General features: G+C 47.9%; 1 protein-coding gene across 1 annotated transcript in view; it reads left to right on the forward strand.

The window, feature by feature from the left end:
• Window positions 1-25,464, forward strand: part of CNKSR3 (CNKSR family member 3) — a 180,292-nt gene that overhangs the window by 91,587 nt on the left and 63,241 nt on the right. The window contains exon 3 of the mRNA XM_073585731.1: window positions 21,615-21,817. Coding sequence (XP_073441832.1) covers window positions 21,615-21,817 — 203 coding nt within the window. The remainder of the gene's footprint in view (window positions 1-21,614; window positions 21,818-25,464) is intronic.

Below are 25,464 nucleotides of genomic sequence, written 5' to 3' on the forward strand. Positions count from 1 at the left end.
ACAATGGCAGGTTTTTATCATGTAAAAACTTCTACCAAGAAGGATAATTTCAGATCTTTTTCTACCATTTAACACCTTCACAACATATGATGTACACGTACATCATATGTTGTGTCCCTGCCTTTGATATGGGTCCACATCTTTCCCCGCACATGACAGCTGATTTAATCTGCCTTGTGCCTGTAATAGCCGTGGTGCTCCGCCATCACGTGATAACCAGTTACCGTATATACTCGAGTATAACCCGTGGCACCTAATTTTGCCACAAAAAACTGGGTAAGCTTATTGACTCGAGTATAAGCTGGGTATGCATTGGCTCCTCATCCCTGTCCTGGTATGTGTGGCTCCCCCTTCTGTATGCATGGCTCCCCCTTCTGAATGCATGGCTCCTCCGTCCTCTCCCTGTTGTATGCATGGCTCCTCCGTCCTCTCCCTTCTGTATGCATGGCTCCTCCGTCCTCCCCCTGCTGTATGCATGGCTCCCTGTCCTCCCCCCTGCTGTATGCATGGCTTCCCCGTCCTCACCCTGTTGTATGCATGGCTCCTCCGTCCTCTCCCTTCTGTATGCATGGCTCCCTCATCCTCCCCCTGTTGTATGCATGGCTCCCCCGTCTTCCCCCTGTTGTATGCATGGCTCCTCCGTCCTCCCCCTGTTGGCTCCCCCGTCCTCCCCCTGTTGTATGCATGGCTCCCCCGTCCTCCCCCTGTTGTATGCATGGCTCCCCCGTCCTCCCCCTGTTGTATGCATGGCTCCCCCGTCCTCCCCCTGTTGTATGCATGGCTCCCCCGTCCTCCCCCTGTTGTATGCATGGCTCCCCAGTCCTCCCCCTGTTGTATGCATGGCTCCCCTGTCCTCCCCCTGTTGTATGCACGGCTCTCCCTGTTCTCCCCGTCATTATCACCCCCTCCATCTGAGAAGCAGGGAAGTGCAGTGACTGCGCCAGAAGGGGGTGAGTATGATGTGACAGCTGCCGCTCCCCTTCCCCCACCAACCCCCTGGGACAATGACTCTAGTATAAGCCGAGAGGGGCACTTTCAGCCTAGAAAAACGTGCTGAAAATCTCGGCTTATATGGTAAATCCTGCTGTCAATCTCTGGTTCATCTGGATGTAACACGCGCCAACAGGAAGCTCGTCATTATTCCTGCCCATGTGCACCACTGTCACGTGATCGGGGGGACGCTGATGAGTTGTCATGACAGCCAGGGGTCTGCATCGTACCTGTTATTAGGGTGCTCCTGTGAATGCCGGCCCATGGCTGCCGTTCAGAGAAGATTGTGGTTTCTGCTCTATATAACAGGGCTGAAGCATAGGCAATCGGACAATCACAGCTTTAAGTCTTCTAAGGGGACTATCACAGACAGTAAAAAGTTAATTTTTTTTTTTCCACCATTTAACTATAAAATAACCTAGACATGTTTGGTATCTGGGGAACCATAATGACAGGTCAGTTTTACCATGTAGTGAACATGGCAAATAAAAAACCCAGAAAACAATTGTGGAATTGAACTTTTTTGATTAAGCATGCTTTGACACGTGAAATGGTTGAAGGATACCTTTACTATGATGAAACTGGATTTTCCCCTTATTCCTCCAGAGTTTTTATATAAAGGTAAAATGCCTGACCTTTCTTTTTTGGGGGTAATGTGTTGCTATAGTGGAGTGTAGTTCTAGTGATTTTAAAGAGGCAAGTTATGTAATATGCCATTTTTATAGACTGGTATGAAATAGACAAAATATAAACCAAGTGTAGACTGTGATTATTAGAGTTACTGGAGACGACTTTCCCGCACCGACCCTGGTGATTTTCTCAGATACATACCGGATGCATGTGATCAGCTTTGTACAGGGAACATTCAGTCATTTCTATATACAAACTCTTTGTTAAACTAAACAGAAATCTTCCCATATTTTCCACTTCTCGGGAAATCCTCTGCTTGTGGTGTTCACAGATTTACAGCCTCAAAGTCTATGGTGACATGACACATTACATGAACCAGAATATCCACGAGATGGGATTGGTCAGGCATTGTGCCAGCCTAATTCTGGAATGTATTTTGAGTTCTCGTGTCGGCATTGTGCGGAGCCGTTTCGGATGTTCCCATAGTCATCACACTGTTGGAGCAGCATTCTGAAGTGGATAATGGAAACAGGGCCGTTCACTCCATGCTAACTATGTGTCACGTGGGTATACTTTCTAGAGGAAAACCTTTTTTTAGCTGCCTGACATACACCATTGTGTAATGTGTGCCTATTATTCAAGGTTGTAGATTTTCCACTGAGAAGATGAGTCGCTTAGTATACCTGTATCATGCCGTCCGGCACAGGCCTTACAGATAGGCCTGGCTGCTGAATTCTTCTGGTTACAGTACATTGTAGTTAGTGAGGGGTCCGCTCATAGAATGTGAGATTTATCAGCACAAATCCTCTCCAGCCTGTATGAGCAGAGGACTATTCATACGTGAATACACTGTGTTAGTGACTGATTAGAGATGACATTGTCATGATTCTTAGTGCGGGTTTGACTCGCACACGTGGGGTTAATGTCAGGAACCAGTGCTGATGACTGGCATTTCTGGGGTTAAAGGTTGTGATCCCAGTGCAGGCTTACCTGCACACCTGGGGCTTATGGTTCTGGGAGAGGCTTCTTATAGCCTCAGGAAGCTCCTATCCCTGTCAGTTATACTTTCGCCCTTGGCATAGTGTGGTGACCCCTGAGTGTGTTTGTGCTGTGTTCTGGTTTATCTGATACTCTGTGTACGACTCAGTCTGTTCTCTGGATACTGCTTGTTGGATTCTGCTTGGTACCTTCTATGTCTGTTTGGTTTTGACCCCTGCTTGGCCCCGACTCTCCGTTCTGTCTCATCCCTGGTACTTTACTGTTATCTCTGTGTATGACCCGGTTTGTCTGACTTTGAGAATTCCTGTATTAGTGTTCTGCTTATCTCTGACAGTAGGACGCTAAGCCCCGCCACCTTGTGGTCACATGAGCGTAGGTCCTTCACTGCTCACTGACTTTAGCTTCTCCAGGTCCTGTTTGCTTGAACTATCCGGCCGTGTCTGACCCCGGGCCCCTCTGCAGTGTGGGTGAGTCCTTGCTCAGCGGTGGCTGCACGCCGACCTTAACAGGACCGTGACATTATAACTGACCGTTAAGTTTTTTTTTTTTTTTTATTTATTTATTTTTCTCTGCTGAGAAATATGGATCCCATACAATCTCTGGCTGAACAAATGAAAAATCTGAGTCAGATGTTTCAGGGTTTATCTCTGGAGCAGCAAGCTCTGGCTCGTTCTCAGCAGCAGGTTTCTGAGACAGTGCGGGGGGCTTTAGCTGCTGGGTCTGGGGGGCTGGGGTGAGTGATGTTGTTCTGGTGTCTCCAGAACCACCTGTTAAACTGCCTGATTTCTTTTCTGGGAACAAAAAGGAGTTCAGGGTCTTCATGGAGGGTTGCAAACTCTTCTTTAGTTTGAGGCCACGTTCCTCTGGGGATGAAAATCAGAAGGTTGGGGTCATTATGTCTTTATTAAGAGGGTCCCCACAAGCTTGGGCTTTCTCCCTTCCTCCCACTGCCCCTGAGAGAGTGTCTGTGAATGCGTTTTTTGAGGCCCTCGGGCACATATGATGAGCCGGACCAAGTGCGATTGGCAGAGGACATGGTGATGAGTGTCTGTCAGGGGAAACACTCAGCTGAGTGGTTTTGTACAGAATTCCGCCGCTTGGCCACAGAGGTCTCTTGGGACGACACCGCACTCCGAGGACTCTTCCGCAGAGGCTTGTGCGAGCGGTTACAGGATGCCTTGGCATTACATTCCCCACCTAACTCACTCGAGGACGCCATGACCCAGGCCGTCCGGATGGACCGCAAGCTGCGGGCCAGGGGGATGATGCAGGCGGAGACTCCATTGTTTACTAGTGGAAAAGAGACTGTTTCTGTGCCCATGGACGTAGGGGCTCTCTCCCTGAAGGAAAAGGAGAGACAACGCCGGAGAGAAAAGCAGTTATGCTTCTACTGTGGTAAAACGGGACATTGGAAAAGGGAGTGTCCTGATTGTCCATCCTCAACCCGGTCGCCTGGAATCGACTAGGTCTGGGTAGCCAGCGGGGAGACTACTTAGACCCTCAGGTACCCTTTTCCTCATTTTCTAAGGTGTTGCTTCATGTGGAACTGTTGGTGGACGGTTGTTTTTTTTCCCTTTACAGCTTTCGTGGACTGCGGATCATCCATCAATTTTATTGACTCCCAATTGGTCACACGCTGTAAGATAGGGACAGTTAGACTTAAGGTTCTGATCAAAGTGGTGGCCATTGACTCCTCCCACTCACTAAAGAGGGAATTCTCTTTATGTCTGACTTGTTTTCGCTCAAAGTGGGCGCTAACCATGTGGAAAACTTAAGTTGTTTGGTTCTGGACAATCTACCTGCAGGATTTGTGTTGGGCATGCCCTGGTTACAACGCCATAACCCAGTCATTAACTGGAAAACGGGGGAGATTGTTCAGTGGGGGTTTAATGATTCGATGTTATGTGATTAGTCTGCACTATTGGTTGAACCTGATAAATCTGTATCTGTGTCATCTCTCGAGCTGGAAGGTATTCCGCAGTACCTGAAAGAATTCGAAGACGTTGCTGCCACATAGACCCTTTGACTGCGCTATCGAGTTAGTCCCGGGGGCTAAATTGCCTAAAGCCCGTCTGTTTAATTTGTCTGGCCCTGAGCCCTTGGCCATGAAAGATTACATTGCTGAGAGTCTTCGCAAAGGACACATACGTCCCTCAGTCTCACCAGTGGCGGCAGGGTTTTTTTTTGTCCCTGCCTCGATTTTCGTGAGCTCAACAAGATTACTGTACGAAATACCTACCCCCTTCCTTTGATTCCCGATTTGTGTAACCAACTTTAAGGGGCAAAATGGTTCTCCAAACTGGATCTTCGGGGGGCATATAATTTGATAAGGATCCGGGAGGGGGATGAATGGAAAACCGTGTTCCTCATGACCGAGGGACTGTTTGAAAATTTAGTCATGCCGTTTGGTCTTACCAATGCCTCCGCCATATTTCAGAATTTCATCAATGTGGTATTCTCGGATCTCATTGGTCGTTTTGTTGTCATTTACTTAGACGATATTCTGATATACTCTCCCGACAGTCAATCTCATCTGAATCATGTACAAACCGTTCTCCAAAGACTGAGGGAAAATCATCTGTATGCCAAATTGGAGAAATGTGTGTTTTTTGTTCAAGAATTGTCTTTTTTGGGACTAATTGTGTCCTGTGAGGGTTTTCGCATGGACCCCAAGAAGGTGCAGGCCATTGCGGATTGGGTGCAACCCGAGACCTTAAGGGTCTTCAGCGCTTCTTGGGGTTTGCCAATTACCGCAAATTTATTCGGGGGTTTTCACAGGTGGTCAAACCACTCACAGACCTTACATGTAAAGGTGCGGATGTGAGAAACTGGTCCTCGCTCGAAAAAGAGGCCTTTGCGACCCTGAAAAGAAGCTTTATGTCTGCTCCCGTGTTAGTACAGCCAGATCCATCCAAACCATTCGTCGTGGAAGTGCACGCCTCTGAGGTGGGGGTGGGGGCGGTGTTGTCCCAAGGGCCTGCCACTCTAACCAACCTCAGGCCATGTGCTTTCTTTTCCAAGAAGTTCTCTGCTGCGGAAAGAAATTACGACGTAGGCAATAGAGAGCTTCTTGGGGTCAAATTGGCGTTTCACTTTTTGGAGGGGGCAGTCACCCAGTTACGGTGATCACGGATCACAAAAATTTGTCATACATTGAGTCTGCTAAAAGACTAACGCCCAGACAGGCCCGTTGGTCACTTTTTTTTCCCGTTTTCAGTTTACGATTACATTTCATCCAGGGTCTAAGAATGTCAAGGCTGACGCCTTATCGTGCAGTTTTCAGCCGGTGTCTCCCCCTGAGCCACCGTCCTCCATTCTTCACCATGGGGTTGTGATAGCAGAGGTCTCGTCTGAGTTGGAACGGGAGATTCAGGGGGCCCAGTCGTGGGCTCCGGCGACCAAGCCAGAGGGGAAGTTGTTTGTCCCAGAGCAACTTCGCCTGAAACTCTTGCAGGAGTTTCATGAATCCAAGCTGAGTGCTCACCCTGGTATTTCAGCCACGCGGTGGCTAGGATCTTTTGGTGGCCTACCCTTGGTTCGGACATAAAAAAATTCATTGCTGGTTGTGGGGTCTGCGCTCGTTCTAAAAGCTCTCATAGCCGACCGGCAGGGGAGCTGATGCCCTTGGCAGTGCCCGAAAGACCATGGACTAACTTATCCATGAATTTTGATACCAATCTCCCTCCATCTAAGGGTAATACAGTGGTATGGGTAGTGGTGGACAGGTTTTCTAAGCAGACTCAAAGGTATAGGCTAAAATAGCCTCCTACAATGGTCAGCACATGTTCACATGATCGTTCGCTTCTCCAGCAGGTGGCGCAGCGCCTGGCAAGCTTACCTGAGGTTAACCTGGAAGCCGAGTCGAGAGTGATTCACGTGAGTCGGTACTGGCAGAAGATGACGACCAAAGATGACGTCGAGGCATACCTGACCACGTTTGAACGGACGGCGGTACGAGAAAAATGGCCGAAGGCACGATGGGCCGGCCTGATTGCCCCGTTCTCTTTCCGGTGAGGCCCAAAAGGCGTATTACGACTTAGAGCCTGAAGCTGCGTAGGACTTTGACAAATTGAAAGCCGAGATCTTGGCCCGGCTGGGAGTGACGACCGCTGTCCGTGCACAGAGAGTGCATCAATGGACTTATCAGCCGGATAAACCACCGCGGTCACAGATGTTCAACCTGATCCACATGACGAAGAAGTGGCTACAACCCGAGGTGTTGACAGCGCCAGAGATAATCCAGAGAGTCGTCATGGACAAGTACCTGAGAGCTCTACCGCCAGCCCTGAGGAAGTGGGTAAGCCATGGAAATCCTACGACGGCAGATCAACTGGTGGATCTGGTTGAACGTTACTCCGTGGCGGAAGGACTCCGAAACGACGCTACCCCACCTCGTTCTTCATCATCTCCACGTGGAACCGGTAAGACTGTTCCAGGGAGTAGGGGAGATGGAAAAATCCCTAAGACAGTGGGGGAGGAAAACGGGACTGCCCGCACTGCGAGGCCGAGAGTAACGAACTATGGTCTAAGCAAGGGGCCCGTTAGGTGTTTCCGCTGCCAAGAGATGGGACATATTGCTGCGAACTGTCCGGTCACTACTGAACCCATGCAGTGCGACGTCACAGACTCTAAAAACCGCATGTCTATGGTTGCACGGGTAGTGAGTGTGAATGCCGGTCAAAAGGATGTGGAAAAACACTTGTGTGATTTAACTGTTGATGGCAAAAATGTGGTGGCATTGTTAGACTCGGGAAGTGTGGTGACTCTGGTGAAGGCCAGTCTGGTGTCAGCCCCGACTGGACCATCAGACAAATTTTCTGTAACGTGTGTGCATGGAGACACCTGTTCGTACCTCACCACGGTCATATGCATTACTACTTCCTATGGGTCTGTGCAACATAAAGTGGGACTCGTCCCGGCGTTATTGCATGATGTTATCCTGGGCCGGGATTTTCTCCACTTCTGGCAATTGTGGGAGAATCAGTTGATGCCCTCGGGTAATCGGGTACATGATTCTTCTCCCAGGGCGCGTGTGGGTCCCGAACCCCTGGAAGAGGTCTCCCCGAAAGACTCGGGGGAAGAGTCTGCGGGAAATGACCTGCAGTTCCCGTTTTCAGTCATGGCTGGTGATACGGAGGAGACCGGGGAAGAGGAGGAGGCCGACAGCCGTCCACCTCCCCGTTTGCCAGATTTAGAAGTTCAGAAAGATGACTTCCAAAGCGAGCAAATAAAGGATCCTACCCTTTCTCAGGCTAGGACAAATGTAAAAGTGATAAATGGGGTACCCGTAGAACCTGGCTCTAGGCTGGCATATCCTTACATGGTTCTGGAGAATGATTTACTCTATCAGATAGAGAAAAAGGGGGAAGATACGGTGCAACTATTAGTCGTGCCAAAACCCTACCGGCGGCAGGTGCTGGACCTGGCCCACAGACGTGATGGGAGGTCACCTGGGAGTCCAGAAAACCACCGAAAGGATATTACACTGTTTTGTTTGGCCAGGCATGCATCACGATATTCGAGTATATTGTGAGTCTTGTCCTGACTGCCAAGCCTCTGCACCTAAGCCCCGTTTCTGTAGCCCTTTGGTACCCCTACCTATTATTGAAGTCCCGTTTGAGATGATTGGGATGGATTTAGTTGGGCCCCTTCCACGGTCTGCACGTGGACACCAACATATCCTGGTCATCTTGGATTATGCCACTCGTTACCTGGAGGCCATCCCTTTGCGTAACACGGCCACCAAGACGATTGCCAAGGAACTGGTGCATGTGTTTAGTCGGGTCGGTATACCAAAACAGATACTCACCGACCAGGGAACCCCCTTTATGTCCAGGATAATGAAGGAGCTCTGCCGATTGTTACAAATCGAACCGTTACGCACATCCGTGTATCATCCTCAAACAGACGGGTTGGTCGAACGGTTCAATAAAACTGAAGCAGATGCTGAGAAAGGTGATAGACAAGGATGCGAAGAACTGGGACTATTTACTTCCGTATTTGCTTTTTGCCATCAGGGAAGTACCCCAGTCTTCCACGGGATTCTCGCCTTTCGAGTTATTGTACGCCCGACGTCCTCGTGGACTGTTAGACGTTGCAAAAGAAACCTGGGAGGGTCAGGTCACTCCATTTAAAACAGTGATAGATCACGTCACACAAATGCAGGACCGTATTGCGGCTGTTATGCCTATCATCAAAGAACACATGATACAGGCTCAAGGAGCCCAAAAAAGAATCTATGATAGGGGCGCCAAGATCCGTACGTTTGCACCCGGAGATAGGGTGTTGATCCTGGTCCCCACGGTGGACAGTAAGTTCCTGGCAAAGTGGCAGGGCCCCTTTGAGATCAAGGAAAGAGTTGGTGAAGTAAACTACAAAGTATACCAGGCAGGTAAACGGAAACCTGAACAGATTTATCATGTAAATCTGATAAAGCCCTGGAAGGATCGGTCTGCCTTGTCAGCGGAGCTGGCCCGTCTTGTCTGCTTGCATACCGTACCGGAGGTACGGGTTGCAGAGACTCTCTCGGAGCGGCAAAAGACTGAGGTCAGGCAGTTTCTACTTCACAACCAAAAGTTTTTATCAGAAAAACCCGGGCAGACTACGCTAATAAAACATGACATCGTAACGGAACCTGGTGTCACAGTTCACATAAAGCCCTACCGAATCCCGGAAGCGCGCCGTGAAGCAGTTTCCCGAGAAGTGAAGGCAATGTTAGAGTAAGGTGTCATTGAGGAATCGCACAGTGCTTGGTCCAGCCCGATTGTGCTAATTCCTAAACCGGACGGCACCATCCGGTTCTGCAATGACTTCAGGAAACTGAATGCGGTCTCAAAATTTGATGCCTACCCCATGCCCCGGGTCGACGAGTTGATAGATCGGTTAGGAAAAGCCCGGTATATTACGACCCTAGACCTAACAAAGGGGTATTGGCAGATCCCTCTGGCGGAGGCTGCCAGAGAAAAGACTGCATTTGCTACGCTGGAAGGTTTATTTCAGTATGTGTATATGCCGTTTGGACTGCACGGAGCACCGGCGACCTTCCAGAGACTGATGGATCGAGTCCTGAGGCCACATAGGCAGTACGCTTCGGCCTATTTGGACGACATTGTCATTTACAGCTTGGACTGGGAGACTCATCTCCAAAAAGTACAAGCTGTGATTGACGACCTGTGGGAGGCAGGTCTAACCGCGAACCCCAAGAAATGTCACATCGGGCTAGAAGAAGCCCGGTATTTGGGATATGTAATTGGGAGGGGTGTTGTTAAACCCCAGGTTGATAAGATTCAGGCGGTTCAGGACTGGCCACAACCTGTCAACAAGAAGCAGGTGCAAGCCTTCCTGGGGATCGCCGGCTATTATCGCCGGTTCATACCCAATTTTGCAGCCATCGCTACCCCCCTGACAGATCTTACAAAAGGGAAAGACTCCGTCATGATTAAATGGAGTTTAGCGGCTGAAGAAGCCTTCCATAGCCTAAAACGGGCACTTTGCTCTCAGCCCGTACTGGTGACTCCGGACTTCCGCAGCGAGTTTGTGGTACAAACGGATGCCTCTGATACCGGTATCGGGGCAGTACTCACAAGTGAGGGACGGAGTGGAACACCCAGTCCTCTATCTCAGCAGAAAGCTGAATATACACGAGCAAAGGTATGCAGTCGTAGAAAAAGAGTGCCTAGCCATTAAGTGGGCTCTAGAGGCCCTCAAATATTACCTGGTGGGCCGAAAGTTCAGGCTGATCACTGACCATGCCCCTCTCAAGTGGATGCACTTGAACAAGGAACGGAATAGCCGGGTGACCCGGTGGTTCCTTGCCCTGCAGGCCTACACTTTTACGGTGGAGCACCGCCCAGGGGTACAGATGGGGAATGCAGATGCCCTGTCCCGAGTGCACTGTTTGGCGGGTGTCATTGCTCGACCAGAGTGATCTGAGCAGAGGGGGGGGATATGTGAGAATCATGTGGGAATAGTGGATGAGGGCAGGTATATCTCGCCCAGATTCCTTTCCTATGTGGCCTAGTCTGGTCAGTATCACACCTGCTTACTAATGGATAATGGGAGGTGGATATAAAAGGATGCCAGGTGGTTGTGTGAGTGTCTCAGCCTGGGAACACAGAGAGCCTGTCTGTGTGAGAGACACACGTGAGTGGAAGCAGTGCCCACTGCAACTGTGGTTTGGCTGGACGGGAGAAGCCCGCCAGTTGGTAGTTAGGTTGTCCATTGTTTAGTTAGTGCCGGACAGGCAAGGATTTGTTTTATGTTTTATTTCCTTTTTTGCATTGCTTTCACCGTTAATAAACCTGACCCAGGGTCAGTTTCACCCGAATCCCAGCTCTGCGCCTGAGTTTTATGCTGAACGCACGTGACCTTTGACCCCAGCAAAGGCGATCCCGGAGTGTTTTATCACAGGCCTATTTCTTTTTTCTTTGTTAATCACTTACTCTGCTATAGGTCTAGGTTGGATCCCCTTAATAGTTCGGTAATGCCCCCGATTTTTGTTTCATCTGGGTGATTCAGAAGAGGCATGAGAGAATGTCATGTGGTCAGATGAGACGAAAATAGAACTTTTCGATATCAACTCCACTCACCGTGTGTTGAGGAAGAAGGATGAGTACGACCCAACACGGTCACAACCATGAAGCATGGTGGGGGAAACATCATAATTTGGGGGTGCTTTTCTGTAAAGGAGACAGGATGACTGCACCATTTTGAAGGGAGAATGGATGGGGTCATGTCTTGCAATATTTTGGCCAACAACCTCCTTCTCTCTAGCACTTTTGAAGATGGGTCATAGCTGGATCTTCCAGCATGACAATGACCTGAAACACACAGTCAGGGCAACTAAGGAGTGGCTTTGTAAGAAACATTTTAAGGTCTTGGAGTGGCCTAGCCATTCTCCAGGCTTGAACCCAATAGAAAATCTTAGGAGGGAGCTGAAACTCAATGTTGCCCTGCAACAGCCCCGAAACCTGAAAGATCTGGAGAATATCTGTATGGGGGAGTTTGGCAAAATCCCCGCTGCAGTGTGTGCAGACTTGTTCAAGAACTACAGGAAATGTCTGTACCAAATGTTTAGTTCTGTTTTTTTAATTGTATTAAATACATATTTCATGCAATAAAATGCTAATTATTTACCGTATATACTCATGTATAAGCCGACCATGTGTAAGCCGACCCCCCCTAATTTTGCCACAAAAAAACTGGGAAAACTTATTGCCTCGCGTATAAGCCTAGGGTGGAAAATGCGGCAGCTACTGGTAAATTTCAAAAATAAAAATAGATCCCAATAAAAGTAAAATTAATTGAGACATCAGTAGGTTAAATGTTTTTGAATATCCATATTGAATCAGGAGCCCCATATAATGCTCCATACAGTTCATGATGGGCTCCATAAGATGCTCCATACAAAATACACCCCATATAAAATGCCCCCATAAGATGCTCCATAGAATAATATGCCCCATATAATGCTCCATAAAGGTTATGGCCCCATAAGATGCTCCATTGATTATGCCCCATAAGATGCTCCATGGATTATTCCCCCATAAGATGATCCATAGATTATGCCCCAATAAGATGCTCCATAGATTATGCCCCCATATGCTGCTCCATAGAATGTGCCCCCCATATGCTGCTCCATAGAATATGCCCCCGTATGCTGCCCCATAGAATATGCCCCATAGACTATGCCCCCATATGCTGCCCCATAGACTATGCCCCTATATGCTACCCCATAGTCTATGCCCCCATATGCTGCCCCATAGTCTATGCTCCATAGACTATGCCCCCATATGCTGCCCCATAAAATATGTCCCCCATATGCTGCCCCATAGAATATGCCCCATAGACTATGCCCCCATATGCTGCCCCATAGAATATGTCCCCATATGCTGCCCCATAGAATATGCCCCATAGACTATTCCCCCATATGCTGCCCCATAGAATATTTCCCCATATGCTGCCCCATAGAATATGCTCCCATATGCTGCTCCATAGACTATGCCCCCATATGCTGCCTCATAGAGTATGCCCCCATATGCTGCCTCATAGAATATGCACCCATATGCTGCCCCATAGAATATGCCCCCATATGCTGCTCCATAGACTATGCCCCCATATGCTGCCCCATAGACTATGCCCCCATATGCTGCTCCATAGACTTTGCCCCCATATGCTGCCCCATAGAATATGTCCCCATATGCTGCTCCATGGAATATGCCCCCATATGCTGCCCCCATAAGATGCTCCATATATTATGCCCCCTTAAAAAAAAATGCCATACTCGCCTCTCCTGCTCAGGACTCGGCACCTGAGATATTCACCTGTCCGGGGTCCATCGCTGCTCACTGCTCTCTGCGCGTCCTCTGTCAGTGACTGTTCAGCCAGCAGAGGGCGCAGCACGCACTAATCACGTCACCGCGCCCCCTGCTGGCTAAACGTCACTGACACAGGATGCAGCAGACAGCGGTGAGCAGCAATGGACCCACGGACAGGTGAATATCGCTATACTTACCTCCTCTGGCGCGGTCTCTGCAGCCTCGCTTCTCCAGGTCTCCCTTCCTACCTTCAGCGGTCACGTGGTACCGCTCATTACACTCATGAATATGCGCATATTCATGAGTGTAATGAGCGGTACCACATGACCGCTGAAGGCAAGAAGGGAGACCTGGAGAAGCGGGGGACTGCAGACACCGTGCCGGGAGGGTCAGTATGATCTGTGACGCCCCTGCTCCCCCTCCCCCGCCGACCCCCCAGGTATATGACTTGTGTATAAGACAAGAAGGGGACTTTCAGCCCCAAAAAATGGGCTGAAAATCACGTCTTATACACCAGTATATACGGTATGTAAAATCATACAATGTGATTTTATGGATTTTTTGTAAGATTCTGTCTCTCACAGTTGAAGTGTAATTGCAATAAAGATTACAGACCTCTCCATTCTTCATAGGTGGGAAAACTTTCAAAATTGGCAGTGTATCAAATACTTATTTTCCCCACTGTATGTATAAATTAGCAGTGTTATTAGGCTGGGTTCACACGTACCGGAATTCCATTCCGCGGGAAAATCGCATTTTAAATTCCCGCGGAAAAACTAGCATTTTACAAGCGTAATTAGCTTGCAGAATTGCTAGCGTTTTCCAAGCGATCTGTAGCATCGCGTGAAGAACTGATTGACAGGTTGGTCACACTCGTCAAACATAGTGTTTGACGAGTGTATACAACTTTTTACTATTCAATAGTAAAAGATAGAATGTAAAAAATAATAATAATAAAAAAAAATTGTTATTCTCACCTTCGGACGTCCCGCACAGCCTTCCAGCCTCTCTCCACGCTCCTGGTCCCAGTAATCCTTTGCGACAATTACCGTGATGACGTCCGTTCTCGCGGGATCACGACGTCTCGCGGTCATTCGCGATGACGTCGAGCGAATGACCGCGAGAACAGACGTCATCGCTCGCAAAGGCTTACTGGGACCAGGAGCGTGGAGAGAGGCGGGAAAGCTGCGCGGGACGTCGGAAGGTGAGAATAACAATATTTTTTATTTTAAATTCTATTTTTTACAGGGATATGGTATCCAAAGCCCGGAGGACAGTCTCCTCTCCTCCGGACCGTGGGTACCATCCGCAAATGTTCTGCTTACTTTTCGCATGGTGTGCACAGCCACATGCGGAAAGTAAGCAGAGCAATGCATTCCTATGGGTGCAGGATCGCCGCGATTCCGCGAAATTAATGAGCATGGTGCGTTTTTTACCGCGAAGCAATTCCGCCGCGGTAAAGACCGCAGCATTAGCACAGCATTGCGGAATCCCATAGGAATGCATGGGATGCTTATTTTTTGCGTTTTCGCGGCAAAAGCGCGTGGAAAATACCGCAGCGGAAACGCGAAAAAAACGGTACGTGTGAACGAGGCCTTAGTGTTACTAGTTCAGTGTTGTGTCCCTGCACACTGTGACATTGTCCAATCATTATCAGACCTTGTAAAGACACTCTGCTGACAGTAGGAGTTGTCACATCATGTGCTCTATTTATTATATAATCTGGAGTAATAACAGTTGAATGGACAACACAGAATTAAAAAAAAATTAAGAATGCGGAGAATCATCATAAATCATAGTAGAGTACACATTATTGTTCATATATGATAACTAGCTGTTTCCAGACAGCTAACGCTCGGCACGCTCATTGCTATCTAATTAACGCTGCTGGTGATTAAACTTAAGTAAATAATGGCAACATTCAATAGCGCTTACGCAGGTGGTAAATTAAATTAAAATGAAGTTAAGAACAATAATAATCATTACAAATCTGAATAATACTAATGATACATTTTATTCACAGTGTAAAATCAAAAACAAACTGGATTCAGTACGATGTGCGTTTTTTATTCATTCCAGCATCTAAACAAATTTCATAACGAAACATAAATTAAGTTAAAATTTCTCCGTAAACACAATTAAATGTATGTTTACCTTGGCTGAAGTGGTTGATTTACATAGAAAGGAAGTGCTGCGTGTGGTAATGTGTGGGGACGGAGCCTCGTGTGGTAATGTGTGGGGACGGAGCCTCGTGTGGTAATGTGTGGGGACGGAGCCTCGTGTGGTAATTTGTGGGGACAGAGCCTCGTGTGGGGACGGAGCCTCATGTGGGGACGGAGCCTCGTGTGGGGACGGAGCCTCGTGTGGGGACGGAGCCTCGTGTGGGGACGGAGCCTCGTGTGGGGACGGAGCCTCGTGTGGTAATGTGTGGGGACGGAACCTCGTGTGGTAATGTGTGGGGACGGAGCCTCGTGTGGTAATGTGTGGGGACGGAGCCTCGTGTGGTAATGTGTGGGGACGGAGCCTCGTGTGGTAATGTGGAGGGACGGAGCCTCGTGTGGTAATGTGGGGGGGCGGGATTATGTGTGGTAATGTGGGGGGCGGGATTATGTGTGGTAATGTGGGGGGCGGGATTATGTGTGGTAATGTGGTGGGGCGGGATTATGTGTGGTAATGTGGGGGCGGGATTATGTGTGGTAATGTGGTGGGGGGGCGGGATTATGTGTGGTAATGTGGTGGGGGGGCGGGATTATGTGTGGTAATGTGGGGGCGGGATAATGTATGGTAATGTGGGGGCGGGATTGTGTGGTAATGTGGGGGGCGGGATTATGTGTGGTAATGTGGGGGCGGGATAATGTATGGTAATGTGGTGGGGGCGGGCTTATGTGCGGTGATGTGGTGGGGGTGGGATTATGTGCGGTGATGTGGTGGGGGGCGGGATTGTGTGCGGTGATGTGGTGGGGGGCGGGATTGTGTGCGGTGATGTGGGGGGGGCGGGATTGTGTGCGGTGATGTGGTGGGGGCGGGATTGTGTGCGGTGATGTGGTGGGGGCGGGATTGTGTGGTGATGTGGTGGGGGGGCGGGTTTGTGAGCGGTGATGTGGGGGGGCGGGTTTGTGAGCGGTGATGTGGTGGGGGGCGGGATTGTGTGTGGTGATGTGGTGGGGGTGGAGCTACTGTGCAGGGGGCGGGATTAGCGAGTAATCACGATGCTATATATATATAGATAGATAGATAGATATAGATAGATAAAGCTTATATATCACAGGCTTCATTGGGGATAACTACGCTGGGATGTAGTTATTTAACCTCTTCCTGATATGTGCCGTACATATTCCCACAAACAGCAGTATATGTACGGCGCGGCCTCATGCTGAGCGCCGCAGCGATCGGGTGCGGGTGTCAGCTCTATGTGAGAGCTGACACCCTGCAGCAACGCCCACGATCGGTGCTAGCACTGATCGCGGGCATTTAACCCCTCTGATGATGCTGCTGTCAGTAGTGGGCTCCCTGCGCACTTCCATCAGGACATCGCGATGCGATCACGTTGTCCTGATGGTTTCCATGGAGACCCCTGGCCATGAGCAGGACCTGAGGCGCCTCCTTCCCTGCCTGTCAGACACTGATGTGATGCTCCACAGTGCAGAAGCCTCACAGAGCATCAGATCAGCGATCTGATGCTATACAGTAATGTCCCATCCTTTAAAAAGGTAAAAATGAAAAAAAATTAGAAAGTGTAAACATATTTTTTAACAATCCCCAAATAAATAACAAAAATAAATATTTTTTCAACAAATACATTTATTTATGTGAATAAAAAATAAACAAAAAGTACATATATATGGTATTGCTTCATCCGTAATGACCCACTCTATAAAACTGTCCCACTAGTTAACCCCTTCAGTGAACACCGTAAAAAAAAATAAAAAGTAAAAAGTGAAGCTTGTTACCCTTTGGTAATTTGGATTTTCACGGTTCTACATTACAAACATCTGAAGCACCTGTGGGTTCAAGGTGCTTCATACACATAAGTTCTCTAAAGGGATTAGTTTCCAAAATGGTGTCACTTGTTGGGGATTTCCACTGTTTAGGCACATCAGGGGCTCTCCAAAAGCGACATGGCGTCAGGTAATTATGCCAGCAAATTTTACATTCAAAAAGTGAAATGGCGCTCCTTCCCTTCTGAGCCCTGCCGTGCGCCCAAACAGTGGTTTTCCCCCTCATATGGGGTATTATCATTCTCAGGAGAAATTGCACAACAAATTATACGTTCTATTTTTTCCTGTTAACCTTGCGAAGGTAAAAAAAAAAAAAAAAAGGTCTAAAGGAAAATGTTTGTGAAAGAAAAGTAAATGTTCAGTTTTTATTTCCACGTTCAATTAATTCCTGTGAAGAACTTAAAAGGTTAATAAACTTCTTCAATGTAGTTTTGAGCACCTTGAGTGGTGCAGTTTTTAAAATGGTGTTACTTTTGGGTATTTTCTGTCATATAGGCCCCTCGAAGTCACTTCAAATGTGAGGTGCCCCCTAAAAAAATGGTTATGCATCTTTTAAACCTTATAACTTCCTAACAAAAAAAAATTGTTTCAAAAATTGTGCTGATGTAAAGTAAACATGTGGGATATATTAGTTATTAAGTATTATTGCAATATGACTCTGATTTAAGGGCATAAAAATGAAAAGTTTGAAAATTGCAAAATTTTCGCCAAATTTCCGATTTTTTTTTTTCTTCCACAAATAAACGCCAGTCGTATCAAAGAAATTTTACCACTATGATGAAGTACCGTATGTCACGAGAAAACATTCTCAGAATCACCAGGATCCATTGAAGCGTTCCAGCGTTATAACCCTCATAAAGTGACACTGGTCAAAATTGTAACAATTGGCCTGGTCAGGAAGATGAAAACAGGCCCATTCTGGTATACATGGTTCCCTCATCCCTATGCTTGTATGCATGGTTCCCTCATCCCTATCCTTGTATGCATGGTTCCCTCATTCCTATCTTGGTATGCATGGCCCCCTCATTCCTATCCTGGTATGCATGGCCCCCTCATCCCCATCCTGGTATGCATGCCCCCCTCATCTTTATCCTGGTATGCATGACTCCCTGATCCATATCCTGGTATGCATGGCTCCTTTATCCCTATCCTGGTATGCATAGCTCCCTTATCCCTATCCTGGTATGCATGGCCTCCTCTTCCCTATCCTGGTATGCATGGCCTCCTCTTCCCTATCCTGGTATGCATGGCTCCCTCATCCCTATCCTGGTATGCATGGCCCCCTCATCTTTATCCTGGTATGCATGGCTCCCTCATCCCTATCCTGGTAGGCATGGCCCCCTCATCCCTACCCTGGTAGGCATGGCCCCCTCATCCCTACCCTGGTATGCATGGCTCCCTCATCACTTTCCTGGTATGCATGGCTCCCTCATCACTTTCCTGGTATTCATGGCTCCCTCATCCCTATCCTGGTATGCATGGCTCCCTCATCCCTATCCTGGTATGCATGGCTCCCTCATCCCTATCCTGGTATGCATGGCTCCCTCATGCCTATCCTGGTATGCATGGCCCCCTCATCACTATCCTGGTATGCATGGCTCCCTCATCCCTATCCTGGTATGCATGGCTCTCTCATCTTTATCCTGGTATGCATGGCCCCCTCATCTGTTGTGAACTCATTTTCTGGTCTGCCTCTGGTTTCTGGTGAGGGAGCTGGTTGTGCTGACAGAGGAGTTGTGAGTTCTCTTTCTGGGCTCTCTCTGGTGGTGGCAGGAGGTAGTGAAGCTGCTCTAATTAACAGAGACCTGCCACCTGATAATGAGGAAGAGAAGTGGACATCTGGAGTCTCAGACTGGATTTAAGACAGCCGACTCCCTATTCCCATGCTGGTGATTTTTTCCTGCCTCCTGAGGTTTTTGTTTCCAGCTCAGTTCCTGCCATCTCAAGCTAAGTTGTCTTTGCTAATGTTCACATTTGATTTGGTTTGGTCTATTCAGTTTTTTGTGTGGTCAGCCAGCCCCAGCTGGGGCTGTGCTGAATTTCCTGTCTTATATCACTGTATGTGCCAGTTTGCTTTTTGTCCCTTATTAGATTGGCCTCTTTTTGCTCTGTTCTCAGAATATGCCAGAGTGCTGATATAGTGGGAGAAGTCTAGTGACTTCAGGGTATTTTTTGCTATCAGAAGTGTTGGACATTTTTGCAGGGTTTTTGGTGTGATTGCAGACAGTATCTTTCCTTTCCTGTCCTTTCTAGCTAGTGTGGGCCACATCGTTTGCTCATCCTATCTTCCTACCAGTGTTCGTGTTTTCATCTTGTCTCACCGTCAATACATGTGTGGGGGCTGTCTATTCCTTTGGGGTCTGCTCTGGGGCAGTTTTAGATTTCCCCTTTTCTTGCTTTAGGCTTATTTAGTCCTCCGGCTGTGACGAGGCTTCTAGAATCATCGTAGGTACGCTCCACGGCTGCTGTTAATTGTGTGGTTAGGATCAGGGGTCTGCAATCCGCGTAGTTACCAACCTCTCTGGTTTTCTGTGACTTGGCTTGGTCTTGTTTTCCTCCTCGGTGACCCATTCATAACACTCATCTTTATCCTGGAAGGCATGGCCCCCTCATCTCTACCCTGGTATGTATGGCCCCCTCATCCCTACCCTGGTATGCATGGCTCTCTCATCCCTATCCTGGTATGCATGGCCCCCTCATCCCTATCCTGGTATGCATGGCCCCCTCATCCCTGTCCTGGTATGCATGGCCCCTTCATCCCTATCCTGGTATGCATGGGCTCCCTCATCCCTATCCTGGTATGCATGGCCTCCTCATCCCTATCCTGGTATGCATGGCCCCCTCATCCCTATCCTGGTATGCATGGCCCCCTCATCCCTATCCTGGTATGCATGGCCCCCTCATCCCTATCCTGGTATGCATGGCCCCCTCATCCCTATCCTGGTATGCATGGCCCCCTCATCCCTATCCTGGTATGCATGGCCCCCTCATCCCTATCCTGGTATGCATGGCCCCCTCATCCCTATCCTGGTATGCATGGCCCCCTCACCTTTATCGTGGTATGCATGGCCCCCTCACCTTAATCGTGGTATGCATGGCCCTCTCATTTTTATACTGGTATGTATGGCCCCCTCACCTTTATCGTGGTATGCATGGCCCTCTCATCTTTTTCCTGGTATGCATTGTGCCCTCATCCCTATCCTGTTATGCATGGCCCCCTGATCCCTATCCTGGTATGCATGGCCTCCTCATCCCTATCTTTGTATGCATGGCTCCCTCATTTTTATCCTGGTATACATGGTGCCCTCATCCCTATCCTGGTAGGCATGGCCCCCTCATCCCTATCCTGGTATGCATTGCCCCCATCAGAAAAACATTAAAAAAAACATAAATCATTCTACCCTGCGCTCCCTCGCATCGTCCTGTTCTGATGCCAGCAGCTGCTTTATGCTTGCAAGCAGCGCACGGCCGTGACATCATACTCTGCTTACAAGCCAAGGGCAGCTGCTGGAATACTCACTGCTATCCCACGCCTTGGACTATCGGCACGTGGAGCAGTGAATATTCATTGATATTTAATAGCGGACACGATGTTAGCCACTGCCTCCGGCTTCCTGCAGCGGCTGGACAATCACGTGTGCCCGCTACTCATGGTAAAGGGAATGAATATTCCCTGCTCCACATGTTCATAGTCCCCTCCTGCTTCTGGTTGCATGTTAGCCACTGAGACTAAAGGTACTGTCACACTAAGCGATATCGCTAGCAATATCGCTATAACTTGTGACGTAGAAGCGATATTGCTAGCGATATCACTGTGTCTGATACTTACCTCCGACCGGCTCCCCCGCTGGTTATCGCTGATCGCGCGAGAACGTCCTGGACTGTTTCTCGTCGTCAGCTTCCTGCGACGCTTCCTGTAGAGAGACGAGCGACGAGCGTGGAGCAGGGTGGGAGGACGCAGGATCGCCTAGTGTGACGGGTAAGTAGCGACCCCCGTCCCCAGCGATGTCGCTGGTGAGATCTGCCTATGTGGCAGCTCACTAGCGACCACTTAGCGATGTACCAGCGATCCTGACCGCGTCATATCGCTGGTCGGGATCACTGATACATCGCTAAGTGTGACAGTACCTTAAGACCATGTTCACAAGTTGCATTTTTGCGGCTTTTTTAATGCAAATTTACAGCTGTGTTTTACAGTAACAGTGAAAACTGAGATTTCAGAAATCTCATGTAGACACATTGTTTATTTTTTCTGGATGAATTGGAAAACTGCTGCTTTTTGTAAGCAGCTTCTTTACTACCAAGAGAGCAAGTTTTGACCGTAGAAAAAACGCAGCATGTGAAACTAGCCTAAAGGGGAAGATTTCCTTCGTTGCCCTGTTACCATCGAGTGAGGTTCCATCCTTTTGATGTGAGCTGTATAAGTGCCTTCATAAGATATAGCTGTCATTACTACAGTATTATAAAGCATCTTCAAACATTATGTTTGATTTCAATAGATTTATTTTAAGATATTTAATGATTTGCCTCTAAAACCCCCACAAATAATGTACACGCATTTTTCATGACTGCGTATACAGATATTTTCTCCTGTAAAACTCATGTTTTTGTTTATTCTCCTTCTTCTTCTTCTTCTTCTTCCGTAAAATATTAATTTAATCAAATGTTTGTGTATTTTCAGAATTATGGTTTGGAAACTGACAACATGAAAAACTTGGTGCTAAAACTCAGATCAGCTTCCAACAACCTTCAAAATTTTATTGGCAACCGGAGGAAAAGTGCATCTTATGATGGGTCTACTTCTTATAAACCTCCCAACGAGTTCCTTACATCAGTGGTTGACCTGATAGGCTCAGCCAAAGCCCTGTTAGCCTGGTTGGACAGGTAAGCCTTATCATTCAAGTCATTACTTAGTTTTGTGCCTATTGTCTGATTCCATTCTAGTCTTTCTAGCAGAATAAAAATTTGTAAGACAGACTTATGATCTGAATTGTTCTGCCATGATTGAGTAATTTTACCGTTACTCTACCTACTTGTCTCTGCAAAGCATAATAGAGCTAAGGAGTGAACCTCAGTAGAAAACTACCAAGTGTGGCAGCATTTATATATGATGCAGACGCTATGCATACATTAATCGATAGGTGGTGTCCCATTTTAACCCCTCTAAATAGGAGTTAATCTATGATTTATTTCTGAGTAATTCTAAGGCTATGTTCACATTTTGCTTTTTTTGCCTTTTATTCTGCAGCGAAAACCTGATCTCTTGACAGTAAAAAGCTGCAGACAAAACACAGGTTTTGCTGGCTTTTTGACTGCTTTTGTTGCTGCTTTTTTTGCTTCATTTTTAAGTATACCAAAGTTCAGCTTTTCTTCCACCTCTTCCACCTTACAAGCATGAATAATACAAGGTGTTAGGCCACCAATGCAAGGCATATGTGAAACCAAAAGACAATTTTAGGAAAAAAAGATAATTTGATCAAATTATTTAAGGGAAAAAGTTTTTTTTTTACTCTTCGCCACGACAGCACCCACTGGAGGTATCGGATCCGCCCATTTGGAACAGGAAACCCTACAGGAAAGATAAAAGGGGCGGTCCGCCTTTCCTCCTCAGTTTTGGTTTCCTGTTCCAAATGGAGCAGGATCCTGCAGGATCTTACCTGGGCCATGCATCCGCCTGTGCGGTCTCCTCGGGAACGGCAGGGGCTGCGGTCCGGAAGCAGCGTCGGGGGAGATTCCGTTTGACGGCTCCCCCCTCGTCTGGTGGCATAGCGGTAATGACCGGGTCCGGGGAGGGCCTCCCGGTCTTACCAGGGAGCGGGCCAGGCCGGCATCCGGAGGATCCCCCATCGGTGGGGATATAGCGTGGGAGGTGAGTAGCGGTGGCGCAGGACGCTCCTATACCCCGGAAGTAATGGTTGAACTTCCGGGGTAGGATGGCGATGACGCGGCGCATGCGCCCTGTGACAGGGCGACTTCCGGGGGCACGACAAGAGTAAAGATAAAACAGCGCTGCAACGTTGGAACCATGTCGTCCCCCGCAGAGTCGCAGACCCCAGCAGGGGATTCAGATGGGGGCAACTCCACCAGGGACCGCAGCGCCAGGACAGAGACTGCCCGCAGGAGCGAGGCAGCAGAAACCCGATCCAGACCGTCTCAGCCATCCGACCCGGTATTAAGCTTCACTGGGTGAGTGTGCAAAGTATATACTCTACCTATTAAGCTAACCTCCTCCCCCCCCACCTCTTTACCTTTGACCTCCCACTTCAGTCAAAGAAAAAAGAAAAAACTAAACATAAAGAATGTGCATTATGTTCAGAGCCTCTCCCTGACTCCTACCCCAAAAAACTCTGCAAACAATGCATGAAAGAGACCAGGCAGGGGTTGACGATATCTTCTAAAGATATCCGAGCCATAATTAGGGAGGAAATACAAGCCATCAACCGCGCCAGCACTCCCTCAGAGTCCAGTCATAAGAAACAGGTCATTGTTAGTTCAGAGTCAGAGGAAGAACAAGAGTTAAACTCAGGCTCCGCATTCACGTCCTCATCGTCATCCTCGGAGGTGGAAGGACGCGCATGTTTTCCACTGGACAGCGTAGATAACCTAGTAAAAGCGGTTAGAAATACTATGGGGTGTGAAGAGGAAAGGGGAGCCCAAACCGCGCAGGACATTATGTTTGCGGGATTGGCAGAAAAAAAGAGGAGATCATTTCCGGTGATACCGGCAATTAAGGACCTCATCAAAAGAGAGTGGGAAAAACAGGACCAGATGGGGTTTTCTCCCATCAGCTTCAAAACAGAAGTACCCGTTCACTGATGAAGATCTATTAAAATGGACTAAAATACCAAAGGTGGATGCCGTCATATCCTCCTCTTCCAAACAGACCTCGATCCCGGTCGAGGACGCAGGATTGTTAGCAGACCCATTAGACCGAAAGGCAGAATCTTCGCTCAAAAGGTCCTGGGAATCCACCACCGGGGTATTCAAACCCGCAATAGCCAGCACATGTACTGCTAGATCAATGCTGGTATGGCTAGATCAATTAGACCAGCAGATTGAGCAAAGAGTGTCAAGGGAGAAACTGCGTGCAGCCATCCCGTTGATAAGAGGTGCAGCTGCCTTTATGGCAGACGCTTCAGCGGACACCCTAAGACTGGCAGCGAGGTCGGCAGCCCTGGTGAATAACGCCAGACGCGCGCTGTGGATAAAGAGCTGGAAAGGGGATGCACAATCAAAATCCAAAATTAGTGCAACCCCATGCGAGGGTGAGTTCCTCTTCGGGAAAGCCTTAGACGAAATTCTCGCCAAGGCAAAAGAGAGGAAAAAGGCCTTCAGTGATTCTCCCATTCCGTTTTATAGGAAAACCTTTAAGAGACGGCCATTCGGGAGAAGAAGACAATCGGACAGAACGAATAGATGGGCCACGAAAGACAAAAAGCAGAAGGGTACCATCTTCAGAGGGCCAACATATAGGAGAGATAAAAATTAAGAGTTTAGACCCACCAGTTGGGGGTAGATTAAAATTTTTTTTTACCAAGTGGGAACAAATTACATTAAACCCATGGATTGTGAACATAATCAAGGAAGGAATAAAGATTGAATTCCTTCGGATCCCTTATGAGTTCTTTGTTATAACTCGCCTTAATTCCTCACTTCAGCAAAAGGCTCTCGAAGACGAGATTCGAGTCCTACTAGCTAAAAAAGTTTTAGTTGACGTCCCTGAGGAACAACAGGGTAGAGGCTTTTACTCTCCCCTGTTTTTGGTGTCTAAACAAGACGGTACGTTTAGAACCATTATTAATTTAAAGAAGCTTAATTCATTTATAAAAAATTATAACTTCAAAATGGAATCAATTAGATCCACTATAAAGCTTCTTTTCCCAAATTGCGTAATGGCAGGGATTGATTTAAAAGATGCTTATTATCATCCCCCTATTCACAACAGATTCCAGAAATACCTAAGAGTCGCAGTGGAAGTCGAGGGCAGGATTCGTCATTTCCAATACGCGGCCATGCCCTTCGGGCTTTCCACGGCACCAAGAATATTTACCAAGGTGATGGCAGAAGTGATGGCCTACCTTCGCCAAAAGGACACACTAATCGTGCCATATTTAGACGACTTCCTAATAATTGGGAATTCAGTCAAACAATGTACTGAACGCGTGACTGACGCAATCTCCTCTTTTCAGAGCCTTGGCTGGATCATCAATATCCAAAAGTCCAGACTCGATCCGCAATCTCTCCAGACCTTTCTAGGATTTCAACTAGATTCCTTGACCCAGAGATGTCTACTACCTCAGGTAAAAATCACCCTCACAAAACAAAAAATACAAGCAACTATAGATAAACCACGTGTATCCTTGAGAGGAGCAATGTCACTATTAGGATCACTAAATTCTTGCACCCCGGCAGTCCGGTGGGCCCACTACCATGTCCGTACGCTACAACACCAGATCCTCCAAGAGGATAAGCGACATAGTGGTCATTTACAGAGCAAAATAACCCTGTCACAAGAAGTCTTGACTTCCCTA

Source organism: Dendrobates tinctorius, unplaced genomic scaffold (assembly GCF_039654945.1).
Source record: "Dendrobates tinctorius isolate UK_male_01 unplaced genomic scaffold, ASM3965494v1 ptg000087l, whole genome shotgun sequence".
NCBI classification, from domain to species: Eukaryota; Metazoa; Chordata; class Amphibia; order Anura; family Dendrobatidae; genus Dendrobates; species Dendrobates tinctorius.